Consider the following 18,058-nt stretch of genomic DNA (forward strand, 5'->3'; position numbering starts at 1 on the left):
AATCACTTGTCGCAGATCCAATGTCCTAGAACGTTCCTTTACTTACATTTTCATTATTTTTCTTTTTGAGGTAAAGAATGTGTGGTGAAGGGGGGCATTCCAAATAATTATGTCCTAAATCCCCTCCCCTAGAACACACCCTCCTCACACAAACACATGCTCCTAATTTCCCCTGAATGCATTATAATCCAGTGCTGGTGGGACACAGACCTGTCAGTGCACTCAAGAGGTTGTATTGGAAACGGGTAAAGAACTCTTGAGGACTCAGAGGGCTGCAGCGCCTGCTGCTGTCCCACACAGCTGGTTCTATCATTACTTAGAACCGCGAGGATCAACATAGACACCAGAGGGCCAACATGCTTTTTCTCTTGCTTTTAAAGGACATTTTTTCTTTTGAGAGGAGCTCACGCGATATAAAGTATGTATCACTTTTTGTGCCCTACACTTATTGAGAGGCGTGTGATGTTTGGGTTTCAAAGCATTCCCGTTTGAGGTTCACCTAACCCAGGGTTGATGGTATGAGAGGATAACCAATGCCAGATGTGTGGGAGAACAATCTGACTGATTTCATTTGAATGAATATCGACCTCTGCAAGCAAAGAGTATTACTGAAAAAGGCAAGTTCATGCTAAATCTCTGAGCAATAACTGGTTAGCTAATCCCCATAGCGGTCTGCATGTTTATGGGAGGTCGGATAGAGACATAGAGCCAATTAAAGGCAGCTCAGTTCAGCTTCAAGTTCAGTTCCGAGTTCCAAGCTTTACCAACACAACAGGAGGCGGGAGGCTCTTCCAGAAGGACTGGATATGGCCACAGGGGTGTATATCTCAAAGTTCCTGGCCATAGCCATAATGGTGTTGACTGTCTCATCTATTGGTGGAATAATTACAATGATTATTGTGTATGAGAATGAAAGAATCAAGACACAACCTACAGCACCACCAACACCTAATTCCACTACTCCGTATCCAACTGGACCACAACCCAACATGAGACTCCCTGGAAACCTGATTCCAGAGAGCTATGACATCGTACTACAGCCTCACCTCTACATCGTGATGAACAACACTACCAATCAATCTCTCGTCTTCACTGGAAACTCCACTGTGTTTTTTAGATGTGTGGAGAACACCAAAACTATCGTCCTTCACAGTAAAGAACAGAATGTGACTGCTGTAAAGGTGACGGATCTTGACAAGGGAAAGATCATCAAAGTTGATAACACCATACTGTATAGTAATGAAAGCAACTTCTTAGAGATTGGACTAGACAGTGTTTTAGTCAAAGATGGGAACTACAGTCTCTTTACTGCATTTGAGGGGGAACTCCTTGATGATCTGGCTGGTTTTTACATGAGTTCGTACAAAAAAGGGCAGAGCACAGAGGATGACACTGAAAGGTAAGGTTTTCTTTGATAACTGCTGAGACACTAAAAATATCAAAGATTTGTTGTCAAAATGATATGAAAGGAATGCTGTGAGATGGAAATGAGATTTGACTTGTATGAAAACCCATTTACAGGTGGTTTGGGAATGAAACGATCATCGTCGAACTTGATGAAAGGTAAGACTTGTACAAGTCTGATGTTTGCATCATCAATTGCATTACATAACTGGATTGATCACGAACCACCACCCTAAACAGTGCTCCAGTTGGATAGAGCTTTCTCAGTCTGCTAAAGGCCTGATTACGTTGCCAAATTACAAGTGATAGTGTAGTGACCTTTTGATAATAAGGTAAGCACACTCCTGAACCTTAAAGTTGAAACTTCTTGACATGGAGGATACGTACTTCCCCTGTATCATCATGAGGCACAACACTCTGTATGCCTCAACTAAAACGGAGGCACATCCAACAAAGGCCTGACATACAATGGGATAATTTGCCCCTCTGCCACCAATGTAGTAATTGAGGAGGACAGCCAGAGCAGGGCTTGAACCACAGACCTTGCAATTACAAGGCAGACACATTGCTCTACCTACCATGTCATTAGGTCAGACCTCTTGTTAGAGGCTGTTCTATGGTTACATTTAGGAGTCTGGCAGGAAAGATAATGACTCTTTCATAAGTCCTCATAGGTTAGGTCAGGCAGTATCTTATTCCTTTAATATGCAGTGCTTCCTTGAAATGAATTAGTAGTAGTAGTGAAAACAACCTGAAACCACCTCATCATTACACCTTGACGCATATTAATATGTGATCGTTTCCATGCTATAAATCAGTGACCTGCTAGTTTACAGACCACTGTGCTTGAACAGAGATCAAATACAACGTTCCTCATGGTTTGTATTCTATTGCACTCTTTCCCTACAAAAAAAACATGATTTGCTTACAGATGGAATTCCACTTTCTTAAAAAAAGACCCCAAAGTGGCTTCTTCAGCGGACATGTGTACAGATGTATACAACATGTCCCTACAAATGGGACTATATTTCTTTATTTCTTGTCATATCAAATCACCCAGCAGTTGTTCAGTCCTGGCTCATATTTATATGTTCAACTTTAAAAGTGTTTATTATAAAAAAAGAACCCCTGGGAGAATGTTGCATATTTTTCCTCTGTTCACTTCAGCAACAGCTTTGCTTCTCATTCCTTGAAAAGATTAGGACACTCATTTGAGACAAATTGTTACTTCCTCAGTGGTTTTACAATTACAGTCCTGTATTGCAATAAATGTCCATCACAGTTCATACTGCAGCTGCATAGACATTGGAAGCATGGATCATTTGAAATACTGAAAGAAGCTAATTGAATCAAAATGAACTAACAAGTAACTATTGTCTGTGTTGTATTGCTGTTGATTCACTGTTATTCAATTCCAGTTGTAATATTTATCCTATTTTTCAACAAATACTTTCCACACAGATTCATCGCTACTAGCCAAATGCAACCAACCGACGCCAGGAAAGTATTTCCTTGTTTCGATGAGCCAGCCATGAAGGCTACATTTAGAGTCTCTCTCATCCATAGGCCTGGCACAACAGCACTAGCAAATGGGAAAATCATAGGTGAGAAGCACATTTCATACTATTGTCATACTAGGGAATGTTAAGCCACCTTCTAAAATGCGCCTCACATTCTTATGTACCCTTACAAAAAGGTTATAAAGGAATCCTGCAGGGAAAATCCTGCATAATACAGTATATATCCTGCAGGAATAAGAAGTCCTGCAGGATATCCCATAGGATTTTCGGGGCCACTTTACTGTTGGACAATTCCTGCAGGTACAGTGAGCTCCAGAAGTATTGGGACAGTGCCAATTTTGTTGTTTTGGCTCTGTAATGATACAATAAATGATAAAATTACTATGAGGTTAAAGTGCAGATTGTCAGCTTTCATTTGAGGGTATTTTCTGAAATTACAGCACTTTTTGTACGTAGTCCCCACATTTTAGGCGACCAAAAGTATTGGGACAAATTCACTTATGTAGTAAAAGTAATAAAGTAGTAAAAAGTGAAGTATTTGGTCCCATTTTCATAGCACGTAATTATTGGTAAATAATGTATTGTGTCATTTTGGAGTCACTTTTATTGTAAATAAGAATATAATATCTTTCTAAACACTTCTACATTAATGTGGATGCTACCATCTTTACGGATAATCCTGAATGAATCGTGAATCATAATGAGTGAGATCGTTACAGACGCACAAATATCATACCCCCCCGCCCGCCCCCCCAAAAATGCTAGAGATTATCATGTCATGGGGGGTATGATATTTGTGCATCTAACTTTCTCACTCATCATTATTCACAATTCATTCACGTAGCATCCACATTAAATGTAGAAGTGTTTAGAAATATATTAGTTTGTACAATAAAAGTGTAAATGACACTGAAATGTAAATGACACTCCTAAATTACACAATACATTATTTACCATTCATTTCTATTGGGCACAAAGTAATCTGAAACACAACCATAACAAAAAGCAAATGTATCCATCACATTTGTAGAGTCTCAAGCTTGGTGTAGTCATTGCGTGCTATGAATATAGGACTCAATACTGAACTTTTAATGTTTTAATACACAAGTGAATTTGTGTACTTTTGGTCCCCTAAAAAGGGGAGGACAATGTACAAAAAGTGCTGTAATTTCTAAACGGTTCACCTGATGGAAGAAAATGCTCTCAAATTAAAGCTGACAGTCTGCACTTTAATCTCATAGTCATTGTATCATTTCAAATCCAAAGTGCTGGAGTACAGAGCCAAAACAACAACAAAAAAAATCACTTTCCCAATACTTCTGGAATTAGTCCGTCAGGAAAAACAATATGCAAAACTGTATATTAAAACATGTAGACATACGTTTATGACTTCTCATTAAATCCCTAATTTTAAATGCATTACTTTTTGTAAACAATAATTCAGAGATTATGAGGGTATTGTATGCGTATTACTGTGCCTTTTCTTTTGCTTATATTGAGTATTTACTGTAGATACTATTGTATGACGAGTGTCAAAACAAAACTCGTTCCTTTCATACTATCAAAGTCTTGAAGGAATCAGTGAGTCTTTTGATCCCTTTTAGGTACAACCCTTGAGGATATCAATGGTGAGACCTGGGAAGTCACTCGCTTTCAAACGACAAAGAAAATGTCAACATACCTCTTAGCTTTCACAGTGTCTGATTTCGATTCCATAGGATCTACACATGAAAGAGTTGACATTAAGGTATGTAGCTATAGTTGTTGAATCATGACTGCAGTAGTGCATTATATCAACAAAATTACTTGTGAAAAGGTTTGTATTTCACTAGCAATATCAAAGAAAGTTAATAATGTTGTAAATGACAAATTCTCTCTAGATTCCATCCAAACCGCTATACTATTTAAATGTATTCAGTTCAGACTACACTGCTAATTTTCATGTTGAAGATGTTTTTACTCACCAAATCATATTGATATGATACTAAAACTCACATTTTATTTTCTGTTCGGTTTGTTGAAGACATATGCTCGACCGGAGGCCATAAAAGCTGGACAGGCAAAGTATGCTGCAAGTATCACTGGAAATATACTGGCGTTCTATGAGAGTCCTGGAGTATTCAAAATGAATTATCCTTTGAGCAAGCTAGGTATGTATGGCATGATTGCATCATAACAATGTAAAATAAGCATGGGTAAATCATAACATTGCAAGTGTTCAACAAAGATGAATTGTCATAAAATCCATCTAATCAATTTAATTCTTTACTCCATACATAACCCGTCTAAAACAATCTAAGAAGAATAATGATAATGCTGTGAAATTCAGTTAAAATAACCTATTTTCAGTGGTGTAAAGTACTACTTTTACATTTTGAGTGCTTAGCCAGACAGGAAAATTGTCCAGTTCACTCACTTATCAAGAGAACGACCCTGGTCAACCCTATTGCCTCTGATCTGGCAGACTCGTAGCACACATGCTTTGTTTGTAAATTATATCTGAGTGTTGAAATGTTCCCTTGTCTATCTGTAAATAAATACAAAAAATCAAATGGTGCTGTCTGATTTGCTTAATAAAAGGGATTTTTTAAACTTTTGAAATTAAGTATATTTTTAATGACATTTTTTATATTTAAGTATATTTAAAATCAAATACTTTTAGACTTTTAATCAGATAGAATTTTACTGGGTGACTTTCAACCTCTACTTGAGTCATGTTCTATTAAGTTATCTTAACTTTTATTCAATGATGATGATAGGGTACTTTTTCCATCGCTGCCTATTTTATGTCTACTTTAGATCAAATTGCTCTACCAGACTTCAGTGCAGGTGCCATGGAGAATTGGGGCTTGGTAACATATCGTGAGACAGCTCTGCTATATGAGGAAGGGGTGTCCTCCACATCAAACAAAGAGTGGATTGCCACAGTTATTGCACATGAGCTTGCCCATCAGGTATGAAAACTCAAAAATACTATTTCTAAGTGTAATATAAGCTACCGGTCAAAAGGTTTAGAACACCTACTCATTCAAGGGTTTTACTTTATTTTTACTATTTTCAACATTGTGTAATAATAGTGAATACATCAACACTATGAAATAACACATGAAATCATGTCGTGACTAAAAAAGTGTGAAACAAATCTAAATATATTTTATATTTGAGATTCTTCGAAGTTGCCACCCGTTGCCTTGACAACAGCTTTGCACACTTTTGGCATTCTTTCAACCAGCTTCATGAGGTAATCACCTGCAATGCATTTCAATTAACAGGTGTGCCTTCTAAAAAGTTAATTTGTGGAATTTCTTTCCTTCTTCATGCGTTTCAGCCAATCAGTTGTGTTGTGACAAGGTAGGGGGGTATACAGAAGAGCCCTATTTGGTAAAAGACCAAGTCCATATAATGGCAAGAACAGCTCAAATACGCAAATAGAAACAACAGTCCATCATTACTTTAAGACATGAAGGTCAGTCAATACGGAAATGTCTTCAAGTGCAGTCTCAAAAACCATCAAGCGCTTTGATGAAACTAGCTCTCATGAGGACCGCCACAGGAATGGAAGACCCAGAGTTACCTCTGCTGCAGAGGATAAGTTTATTAGAGTTATACCAGCCTCAGAAATTGCAGCCTAAATAAATGCTTCAGAGTTCAAGTAAAAGACACATCTCAACATCAACTGTTCAAGAGGAGACTGTGTGAATCAGGCCTTCATGGTCGAATTGCTGCAAAGAAAGCACTTCTTAAGGATACCAATAATAAGAAGAAACTTGCTTGGGCCATGAAACACGAGCGATGGACATTAGACCAGTGGAAATCTGTCATTTGATCTGATGAGTCCAAATTTGAGAATTTTGCTTCCAACCGCTGTGTCTTTGTGAGAAGTGATATGGGTGAAAGGATGATCTCTGCATGTATATTTCCCACCGTAAAGCATGGAGGAGGAGGTGTTATGGTGTGGGGGTGCTTTGCTGGTGATGCTGTCTGAGATTTATTTCGAATTCAAGCCACACTTAACCAGTATGGCTACCACAGAATTCTGCAGCGATACACCATCCCATCTGATTTGGGATTAGTATAATTTGTTTTTCAACAGGACCATGACCCAACACACCTCCAGGCTGTGTAAGGGCTATTTTAAAACTATTTTAAAATCACTTGAATGAGTAGGTGTTCTAAAACTTTTGACCGGTAGTGTATGTATTAATGTAAAGTGAACTACAATTAATTAAAAACATGATCTTGCATTGTTGTGGCATTCACTGTAACAGCACCTAAATGTGTTGCTTTCAGTGGTTTGGAAACCTGGTGACAATGAAATGGTGGAATGACCTGTGGCTGAATGAGGGATTTGCAACATATATATCCTATATGGGAGTGGATCATATTGAGCCAACATGGAACATAGTATGTCCCTAATAACTTATTAATAACTGTATTTTTCTTCTGCATCTGTTGCATCAGATCGCAAATTGTAATACTTCTAAAAGTCTTCTTTTCATTTGGTCTCTGATTGTTTTGTTTTTTCCAGAAAGATCTGATTGTTCTAAATGACATCCAGACTGTATTTCAAGTGGATTCATTGGCCTCCTCCCATCCTCTAAGCTCTAAAGAGGATGATGTTCAAACATCTAGTGACATCACTCAGCTTTTTGATTCCATCACCTACAGCAAGGTCTGGTTGTCACAGAGCCCCATGGGGGAAGAGAGATGATATCAAAGATGTTTATTTTTAACATTGTACAGGAATCTTCTACATAGTGATAGAATGAGTTAATGTAATGCATGAATATTAACATATCTTCACTCTTCAGGGGGCAGCTGTGCTGAGAATGCTGGCAGATTATCTGGACGAGAGGGTCTTTCTGAATGGCCTGAGAGTACGCACACATACGACTTTGTCCGTTAATGTGTAGGATGGCTTATTGTCAGTGTGTGGAACATCTATGTTGTATATTTGCAATTTTCCACATGGATGTATCAAAACTAATGGGAACTTTTTGTGTAAGTGTGTGTAAATAATATTGTTTCAAAATGTTTCAGAAATATCTTCAGGCTTTCCAGTACAGTAATACTGTACACAAAGACCTGTGGGAATATTTACAAGAGGTAAAAGCTTAGTTTTGCGAAGGCATATCAACACAAAAATAGTATATGTTATTATGTTCTTTCAAGCATGTAAAACGTATACAATGCTTTAGGGGCATGAATACACTGAATAAAATGCTAATGACAAAAACGTTGTAGGCGGTGGACGAGGACAGCAGCCACATTAAAGTTGCTGAAGTCATGGACACTTGGACAAAGCAAATGGGTTACCCAGTCATCACCATCAACACCAGCAATGGGGCAGTTTCTCAACAACATTTCCTCCAAAATCAAACATCTGACTACGAGTAAGTCCTGCACTTTGTTTAACATCACAGAGTGAGAAAACAAATATAACAGCTTTCCTGAACCACTGATTGTCCCCTCCATGTAGAATTAGATGCCCATATGGCTGACTTTGGATTGTTGCTATAGTAATGGATTGTTGTTGTAGTACTCTGACAGACATTTCCACTCAACAGTTTTAGAGTAACACTTTAATTGACATATAAACCATAACAGCATCATACTATTATCATGAATATGACATAATGAATGTCATAGGATGTCATTTTTCATACATCCGAAACAGTGATGACATATGTTGACATAACCGCTTAGGTTGCTTACTCACCTAAACATTGTTGCTAAAATTGTTAGTTGTAACATATGTCATAACCATTTCCAATACATACAAAATGGCACTGCCTTGACATTCAGTTATGACATGTTTATGACAATAACAGTTATCATTTCAAATGAAGTGTTGCTATAGTATATTATTCCAGTTTTAATTGGATTACATTGTAATGAATTAGGCCAACAATTAAGTATTTTATTAGCATATGTGAATATAGCTGTAGATCATAATATTATGCCCATATATATTTTTACAACTTGTTCTCATTCATTAGTTTTGAATGGCATGTTCCAATCAGAGTGATGAAGGAAGGTGAACCAATAAAAATAGCTACACTGGATAAAAAAGGTCAAGGTAAGGAGTATTTAATTGAATATACATGTACAATTGTTAATATTTGTCTTAGTATCACCTTGAGTAACCTCGTCCCCAAGCTAATTGAGAGAGATGATCTGATGAGCTATATTATGTACAGATTCTCCATTATAGACTGAACATGGCAAATATACTGTATAATGAATGACAATAGCAAACCCAACTAATTAAATGGTGTTAGTCATTAGTTCTGTCAATAAAAACCTAATTAAGGCACATTGTAACTCTCATGTTCTGAATTTGCTAAACAGTGCTGATGCCAGATTTCCTGTCTGAAGATGGCAAGTGGGTGCTTGCCAACATAAACTGTATGGGATATTTCAGAGTCAACTATGATCCAGTGAATTGGGATAGACTGCTCTCTCAGCTGGAAACTAATATTCACGTAAGTCTTCCTCATTTGTGTGGAACTGTGTTGTCCATACAGTCCAAGTCAGACACAAAACAGAGCACATTATATATGGCAAGTGCCTAGAAAACTGTGCCTGTGCTTTATCAAAGCAGCCTGTTGATCCAAAATAAACAATGTAGCATATTCGAAGAAGACTAGGTAATGTTTTGTTATGGTAAGAAATATTTGGAGAGAATGTGCTGGTCAAGGTTTTTGTGAGTACATTCTTCAAATCAAATGTACTTGTCATTTTAAGTTTACAGCAGGTTTAAAAGGTGCAGGAAAATGTCTTGTGTGCTAGCTCCCTCAAAATGGCAGTACAGCCGCCTCAGTTGGGGTATCAATTTACTGTTGAATAGTAGATTGTGCAACAGCAATTTTTCTCTAGCTATGTCAGTCGCTGACAATCACTGAATTAGCCATGTCGGGTAACACTTTTTTAATTGGTAAATTAGTCTAACCAGCTATCTGAACTAGAAGTAATCATGGCTGAATATTGACCGGTCACGCAGGGCATGTGCCCAGGGGCCCTGACCTCCAGGGGGCCTCCATTGATTTTGTTAGTCACTCTCACTTAGACATCATTAACATGGCATAATCATGGCAAAATGTGTAGAATTGCAGGAAATCTGCTTCAAAGCTGAAGGGGGGGGGGACCAAATCTCGCTTAGGGCCCCCAAAAGGCTAGAACCGGCCCTGTATACACAATGGGTTCTGCAGTATAGATAATGATTGCTATGTTAAGTATGACTGTATTTCATAGGCGAAATTGCGACGGGAATGGGGGGGGGGGGGAATCTCCCCACAATATACAGAACAGGTCCATTCTCCCCCCCCAATCAGTTTTTGTAGCATTTGAATACGTCATAAGCAATGGCAGCCCAGTGTTTCCAGATTTCTATAAATATAATTAATTACAATATGAGTGATTGTTTTCCTTCCAAGAAATCATTATTGACCATGTTAAAATGCAGATTTTCTGTGTTGGAATGGTGTGGGCGTACCCCAACAACAGAATGGTGCAATACCAGTCCTAAAAAATATTAATGCAAGTAGACCACTGATTAGCCAGCTCATCCTCCTCAGGAGGGTGACATCATCCTCTGAGGCAATGGCAAGCATGTTTTTTTAGTTTTCACTGGACAATTACTTAACCCCATGGCTTTAAAATTGCAACATTTTATCTCAGCCTCATCACAAAATGTGTAGAGTAGCATTATAAAACTGCCGATTGTTCTATCTGCCCCATGGCAAAATGTGTTGAAATTCTGGACGCTTTCAAGAAAGAAATCAGTAAACAGTAATTTGAGGTTGTGGGGCCTTCCACTTATATTGTTTTCAAAATAACCCTTCGTATACCCCTCAAAATACCCCTTGAGAGGCACAGTAAGTCATGTCAAACTGTGTAGAATTGCAGGAAATGCATTTTAAAATGTCAACAACAACAACATTCTGGGGGAGGACTACCCCCGGAACCCCCTGTTTATTGTTCACCCCCCACGCCCCCCTCTCCCAATATCTACACTGCAATTATATTTACAGATATAAAGTGGGTTGTGTCTTGCTCACGCAGTTGAATAAATAGTATATAATAGAACAGCGGCATTGACTGTGTGTTGCTAGTGTTTGTCTGTTCATGGATGGATGGATGGATGGTGTGTGTGTGTGTGTGTGTGTGTGTGTGTGTGTGTGTGTGTGTGTGTGTGTGTGTGTGTGTGTGTGTGTGTGTGTGTGTGTGGAGAGTCGGTGCAAATGGTCACTAAGGCTCAGGTCTGTGCAGGAGACAGCTAGGGTTAGCTGTTCAGCAGTCTGATGGCCTGGAGTTAGAAGCTGTCTCAAAGCCTGTTGGTCCGAGACCCAATGCTCCGATATTGCTTGCCAGATGGTAACAGAGTGAGCAGTCCCTGGCTCGGGTGACTGGAGTCCTTGACGATTTCGTGGGCCTTCTTCAAACACAACCTTGTGTAGATGTCCTAGAGGGCAGGGAGTTTGCCCTCAGTGATGTATTGGCCTGTCCGCACCACACTCTGTAGAGTCTTGTGGTTGAGGGCTGTGCAGTTGCCATACCAGGCGGTGATGCAGTTGGTCAAGATTCTCTTGATGGTGCAGTTGTAGAACTTATTGACGATCTGAGGGCCCATGCTGGATTTCTTCAGTCGCCTGAGGTTGAAGAGGCACTGTTGGGACATTTCACCTCTGTGTTGGACCATGTCAGGTCCTCTGTGATGTGCACACCAATGAAATTGAAGCTTTTGACCTTCTACACTGCAGTCCTGTCAATGTCAATAGGGATGTGGTCCCTCTCCCCTTTCCTGTAATCCACAATCAGCTCCTTCGATTTGCTGATGTTGAGGGAAAGTCTGTTTTCCTGGCATCACTTTGACAGGGCTCGAACCTTCTCCCTGTAGGCTGTCTCGTCGCAGCCGGCGATCAGGCCCACCACTGTCGTGTCTTCTGCAAACTTAATGATGGTGTTGGAGTCATGCGCGGCCACGCAGTCATGGGTGTACAGGGAGTACAGGAGAGGGCTGAGCAACCCCCGGGGGACTCTTGTGTTAAGAGTCAGTGTGGCGGAGGTGTTGTTGCCTACCCTCAACACCTGGGGGCGGCCTGTCAGGAAGTCCAGCATTCAGTTGCAGAGGGAGGTGTTCATACCTAGCGCCTTGAGCTAAGTGACAAGTTTGGAGGGGAATATGTTGTTGAAAGCTGAGCTGTAGTCAATGAACAGCATTCTCACATAGGTAATCCTCTTGTCCTGGTGGGATAGGGCAGTGTGCAGAGCAATGGCGATTGCGTCATCCCTGGATCTGTTGGGTCGGTATGCAAGGTGTTATGGGTCTAGGGTGTCAGGTAAGGTCAAGCTGACGTGGTCCCTGACCAGCCTCTCAAAGCACTTCATGAAGACAGAAGTGAGTGCTACATGGCAATAGTCATTTACCTCTGTTTGCTTGGGTAGGAGGGACAGTGGTGAGTACAATAAAGAATGCTAGACACCTGGCATGCATCAGATAATTCGAACCCCTCACCACAGATCACAGACCATGGAGCATGACACTTAAAAAGTCAAATAAGACAATATGCTAGCTCACTTGTGCAGTTTGCTTTAAAGACGTTCTCCAGCTTTGAATTTGTCTGGTTGAAAAACAATATAACAAGTATAAATGCAGTAATATACAGTACACGCACAACAAAATATATGTTTTGAGTAAAGTAATATTTTTTTTAACACATCTGTAAACTTCAAGGAGTAGGACATGATGGTCTGATGTGACGTCATCGGCCTCCCTCTTCCTTACGGGAACAATGGAGGAGTACTAGAGGGGGGGAAAGGAAAGGCCCCTCTTCCTTACGGGAATAATAGAGGAGTACTAGAGGGGGAAAAGGAAAGGCCCCTCTTCCTTACGGGAACAATAGAGGAGTATTAGAGGGGGGGAAAGGAAAGGCCCCTCTTCCTTACGGGAACTATAGAGGAGTACTAGAGGGGGAAAAGGAAAGGCCCCTCTTCCTTACGGGAACAATAGAGGAGTACTAGAGGGGGAAAAAGGCCCCTCTTTTGCCATGTCGTACCTGGACCACCTATTGAGATGTGCCTTTTGTTAAGTAAATCAGGTGTTCAATGAGGTGAAAAAGAGACTGGAGTAGGACTTTAATAATTAGAACTCATTTGATTTATTCTCAGGAAATTCCAATCATCAACCGGGGACAGCTTATTGATGATGCATTCAACTTGGCAAGGTAATCTCATCTGAGACTGATACATTCATGGACTTCCTTCAAAATGTATACTCTGATAAAAATATGTTACACATCACAATGATTGAATTTTCATGGCTTGAGACCTTACGGAAATCATACTTTCTTGGTGTCATTAATATCCTCTTTGGATGGCTACAGTCTTCTTATATTATTTATTTTATTTATTTATCAAGGGCCAAACATATCAATGTGACACTGGCTTTGAGAACTACCAAGTACCTCTGGAATGACACAGAGTACATACCATGGGAATCAGCACTGAGAAACCTGGACTATTTCATTCTCATGTTTGATCGCTCCGAGGTCTATGGTCCAATGCAGGTCAGTCATCAAATCAAGATACTGTACATAAAAGTGCCCTTTTATCATAGCAAACTCTATTCCTACAAATGTAAATGACATATGAGTGTAATACAGTATTTTTTCCTATGTTATTTCCAGGCATACTTAAGAAAGCAAGTTGGTGGCCTTTATCAACATTTTGAAAATTTCACCATGTTTTCTACGGTCCCAGAGAAGCATTCTGCACAGTGAGAAACATATTTTCATTGGATATTGCAACCCTCTGAACACATCCTCACTTTAAGCGTATTATTAACATGTCATTATTCGTTCCCAGGTACAACCAGATTAATGCCATTTCAGTCGCATGCAGCAATGACATTCCAGAGTGCCAAGAAATGGCAAAAATGCTCTTTGACAACTGGATGACAAACAAAACCAGCAATCGGTATGGAATTAGGTTTCATCAAGCCAACACGGCCAGATGCATGCTAGTTCCTGCTGTACTTATTACTGCATTTCACAGTTGAATGGGGTGGTCATATCATTCATAAAACATAACACACAAACTGAAGTATGCATGAGATTAATTCAATAACCTAATACCAAAATGTTATATGCAATTTTGGATATATTGAGTGTATTGATCCTTTTAACTGTAATTACCAGATTCTGTTTCTCTCTTTGATTGTCCTCACTGCCACAGTATACATCCTAACCTGAAGGCCACCATCTACTGCCAAGCTATAGCTGCTGGGGGAGAGAAGGAATGGGAATTTGCTTGGGGCAAGTTTGAGAATGCCACCACAGCCACAGAGAAAGACAAACTAAGATATGCCCTCTCATGCACAAGGAAGATCTGGCTCCTGAACAGGTTAGATCGATTTCCGTCCGTACCACCCTTTTCGGGATATAACATTTAGTTGCTGTGCAAAGACCATTTATTTGGCATTTCCTTCTCATCTTGCAGATACCTTGAGTACACTTTGAACCCTGACAAGATAAGAAAAATGGATGCCGTTTCTACCATCAGCTACATAGCCAGGAATGTGGCAGGACAAGCAATAGCCTGGAATTTTGTACGCGCAAACTGGAACTACATCAGCTTGGAGTATGTTTTTCTGTTGTTAAGTACTGTATATAGCAAGACCTAATGTTAAGACAAACAAGCCAGAGGACCAAGTTCCTTTCCAACTGAAATAATGGAACCACAACTTATTAGCAATTATTTTGTATGGTGTTTCATAAAGTATAAAAATCACCTAAATAAACCTCAAGCAATATACCAATAAGAAAGGTGTAGACCTGTCAAACAAGTCAGGTCTCCTTAGCCAATCAGAGGAAATCACCTCTAATTTATTTGCTTGGAGTTGCCAGTAAGTGGGCAGGACCCCATTTCCTGTTTCTGTAGCTTGAGGCAGCTTAATGTACACCCCCAGGACAGGATGCTAGTCTATCGCAGAGTGCCAAGCAGAGACGCATCAGGTCCCATTTTTACAGTATGACTCTGGCAGGGATTGAACTCAACCTTCCAATCTCACGGCGGACACTAACCACAAGGCCACTGAGTTGCCAGGCAGTCATCTAAATTGACTTCTATCAAACTACTTGCTGAGCAAACATGCTCATTTCACCCCTCTCCTCCACTCTCCTCCTCAGGTACGAAGAAGGGATCATGTCACTTGGCAACCTGATTGATGGAGTGACGCAGAGATTTTCCACTGACTTTGAGCTTGAAGAGGTGAGCGTCTCCCTATTGGTAACAGGCAAGGCCCACAACGCTATCTGAGTCACAAACCTCTCCTCTGCCTTGAATGCAGTGATTGATTTTTAATGTCTGGGGATGAGAGACTAGGTTCAGCTGGTGGGAGTTGAGTTTTGAGTAATTACTGGTTTCCGCCCTAATTCAAACTTTTCCCTGATTGTTATTGTGCAGCTGTGGCAGTTCCTGACCGACCATGATGTAGAAGAACTGCATTTGGCAATCAGGGCCCTAGAGCAAGCCACTGAGAGAACTGAGGCCAACATTAAATGGGTGAAGGAAAACAAGCAGACTGTTTTGGAGTGGTTTAAAAATGAGTCAAGGCGAGAGCAGCTGAACTGAGCTGATAGGATGAGAAACAGATGGACCAGAGTGCCATGATTTTGAACACACCCTGTATTTGACTTGAGTCTTGGGGTGTATTAATTAGTCAGATTTTCAACGGAAACATTTGACTGTTTACTCTAAGAAGCAAATGGAAGCAAACGTGGAGGGACCTACCTGAATCTGTCCTTTAGAAACAGCAATGGTTTCCGTTGCATAATGTTTTGCAACAGAATCCAATGAATAAATACCTCCTTGATTTCATTCCAGTTAGATCTGAAAACAGGTTTTATACAATCAACATGCAATATAATCCTAAACTAAATGTATATTTCAATGTTTTTGTCACTTGTAATTTAATAAGAGGAGAAATTCTAATCAATTTTATTTAAACAAGTAACATTCCACCATTTCTTGTTTGAGACAATATTGTTTACACTGACAGTCACACCCAAAGAAAGCGCTTTCTCAGGTTGACAACTACAATTATTTTGTTAAACGAATATCAAACTACACAAAACTATAGCAATAAAATGTCTAACTGTATGTATTTGTAAAAATATGTATTGTGTCAAAGCATATTTTTTATTTACATTAGTCATTTAGCAGACACTCTTATCCAGAGCAACTTACAGTAGTAGTGAGTGCATACATTTTATTTAAACAAATATATATTTTTAAAAATGTAACTAATTGATTGAAGTTAGATTGGTAAAAGGACTAGATTGAGAAGGGCTATTGTGTTTTTGATCTATTTTGGAGTATGCATGATTTCAAATCACCTACAATAGTTGACTTATTCTACTGTAGCCTAGATCTACAGTAAGTGGCTACTTCACACATTTACATATGCAGATATTCTGATTAGCAGGCAACGTTTACTACTCTACTAGTCAAAGCTATAACTCCATCCTTGCATGATCACTCTTACCCAAGTGATGGTTTACATTTTGGATGACACATCATTGGAACAACAACACCATCAAATACATTGCCATTAGCTTTATTACAAAGTTATTACAAGGTTAGCCTTATACATGTGATATGTGCCCTTCTACAGACAATGATGCATTTTCAATAGAGCGATTAGTAGAGGGGGTAAAGCATGTATGATGATTACCAAAGAGAGGCTTTACACCCCTATATCAAAGGTACTCTGCAATACCAAGATTTGTCAGCGTCTTGTAGAGTATATTACATGCAGAATAAAAAACAACATTAAAAATTAAACGCCTCACTTCCTCTTCTGTGTGCATATGCTGCACAAGCAACGTTGGACGCTGTGCAATTCTATTCATCTCCCCAATCATCCCAAGATAGAAATGGCAGTCAAATAGGGGTGATAGGGGCCAAACATTGAAATGGGGTGTCATAAAAGATATACAGTACAGAGAAAAAGCTATAATTTATGTTAATTGACTAGACTGTAGATCAGGGATGGGCAACTGTGATGGGTGTGGGGACCACAAAAAATCAGAACTCATGAGGGCCCGCAGTTGCTCGCGGGTCTGCGTACCCACATCTTCCCCTTCTTGGCCCTCCTCGTGACAGTGGGGAGAATTGTTTTTAAGTTTTAGAGTACATTTTGTGCAATTCTACACATTTTTGCAATAGGGTGTAAAGAATGTTGCAGTTTCAAAACAAGTTTGATATACACTACTGGTCAAAAGTTAACACCTACTCATTCAAGGGTTTTTCTTTATTTTTACTATTTTATACATAATAGTGTAAGACATCAAAACTATAATACCAATAGGGCTATCTTCTGAATAGCCCCCTACCTTGTCACAACACAACTGATTGGCTCAAACGCATTAAGAAGGAAAGAAATTCCACAAATGAACTTTTAAGAAGGCACACCTGTTAATTAAAATATATTCCAGGGGATTACCTCATGAAGCTGGTTGAGAGAATGCCAAGAGTGTGCAAAGCTGTCATCAAGGCAAAGGGTGGCTATTTGAAAAATCTCAAATATATTTAGATTTGTTTAACACTTTTTTTGGTTACTACATGATTCCATAGGTGTTATTTCATGGTTTTGATGTCTTCACTATTATTATACAATGTAGAACATAGTACAAATAAATAAAAACCCTTGAATGAGTAGGTGTGTCCAAACTTTTGACCAGGAGTGTAATCTACACATTTTGCCATGGGACAGAGAGGAAAAGTATTTGTTTTACAGCACATTTCCTGCAATTCTACACATTTTGCCATAGGGTGGAGAGAAATGTTTGCCGTTTTTAATATGATATCTGAGTGAGACTGACTAACAAATCTATGGGTGACCCCCCGGTCCAGTAATTCGACCATGATAAGTTTAGATAACTGGCTACTAGACTAACTTACAATCTAAAAAATGTTCGCAGACATGGACAAATTAACTGACTATCAGTGACTGACATAAGAGAAACTGCTGATGTACAACCAACTATTCTAACTCACAACAGTAAATTGAAGAAAATAATTTCATCCAAGGGCCCATGGGCCACCAGTTGCCCATCCCTGCTGTAGATCAT

The 18,058-nt window shown here is 39.4% G+C and overlaps 1 protein-coding gene across 1 annotated transcript; it reads left to right on the plus strand.

Moving 5' to 3' along the window:
• The first annotated feature begins 89 nt into the window (after window positions 1–89).
• LOC124000749 (aminopeptidase N-like) lies at window positions 90–16,781 on the plus strand. The gene is made up of 21 exons (XM_046307333.1): window positions 90–1,399; window positions 1,522–1,563; window positions 2,866–3,008; window positions 4,529–4,671; window positions 4,948–5,074; window positions 5,724–5,878; window positions 7,215–7,328; window positions 7,453–7,596; window positions 7,736–7,801; window positions 7,965–8,030; window positions 8,169–8,317; window positions 8,924–9,003; window positions 9,276–9,409; window positions 13,095–13,150; window positions 13,345–13,492; window positions 13,613–13,701; window positions 13,791–13,901; window positions 14,160–14,327; window positions 14,424–14,564; window positions 15,113–15,194; window positions 15,390–16,781. Exons 1-21 carry the CDS (start codon window positions 807–809, stop codon window positions 15,555–15,557), a joined length of 2,919 nt encoding a protein of 972 aa, XP_046163289.1. The 5' UTR covers window positions 90–806; the 3' UTR covers window positions 15,558–16,781.
• Window positions 16,782–18,058: the final 1,277 nt, after the last annotated feature.

This window comes from Oncorhynchus gorbuscha, linkage group LG02, assembly GCF_021184085.1.
Source record: "Oncorhynchus gorbuscha isolate QuinsamMale2020 ecotype Even-year linkage group LG02, OgorEven_v1.0, whole genome shotgun sequence".
NCBI lineage: Eukaryota > Metazoa > Chordata > Actinopteri > Salmoniformes > Salmonidae > Oncorhynchus > Oncorhynchus gorbuscha.

Bases quoted from the DNA above. Each gene is read 5' to 3' on its own strand.
- LOC124000749 (XM_046307333.1), top strand. From the start codon at position 807: ATGGCCACAGGGGTGTATATCTCAAAGTTCCTGGCCATAGCCATAATG. The intron at 8,318-8,923 runs GTAAGTCCTGCA...CTCATTCATTAG, and splicing joins AATCAAACATCTGACTACGA to TTTTGAATGGCATGTTCCAA. The intron at 9,410-13,094 runs GTAAGTCTTCCT...ATTTATTCTCAG, and splicing joins AGCTGGAAACTAATATTCAC to GAAATTCCAATCATCAACCG.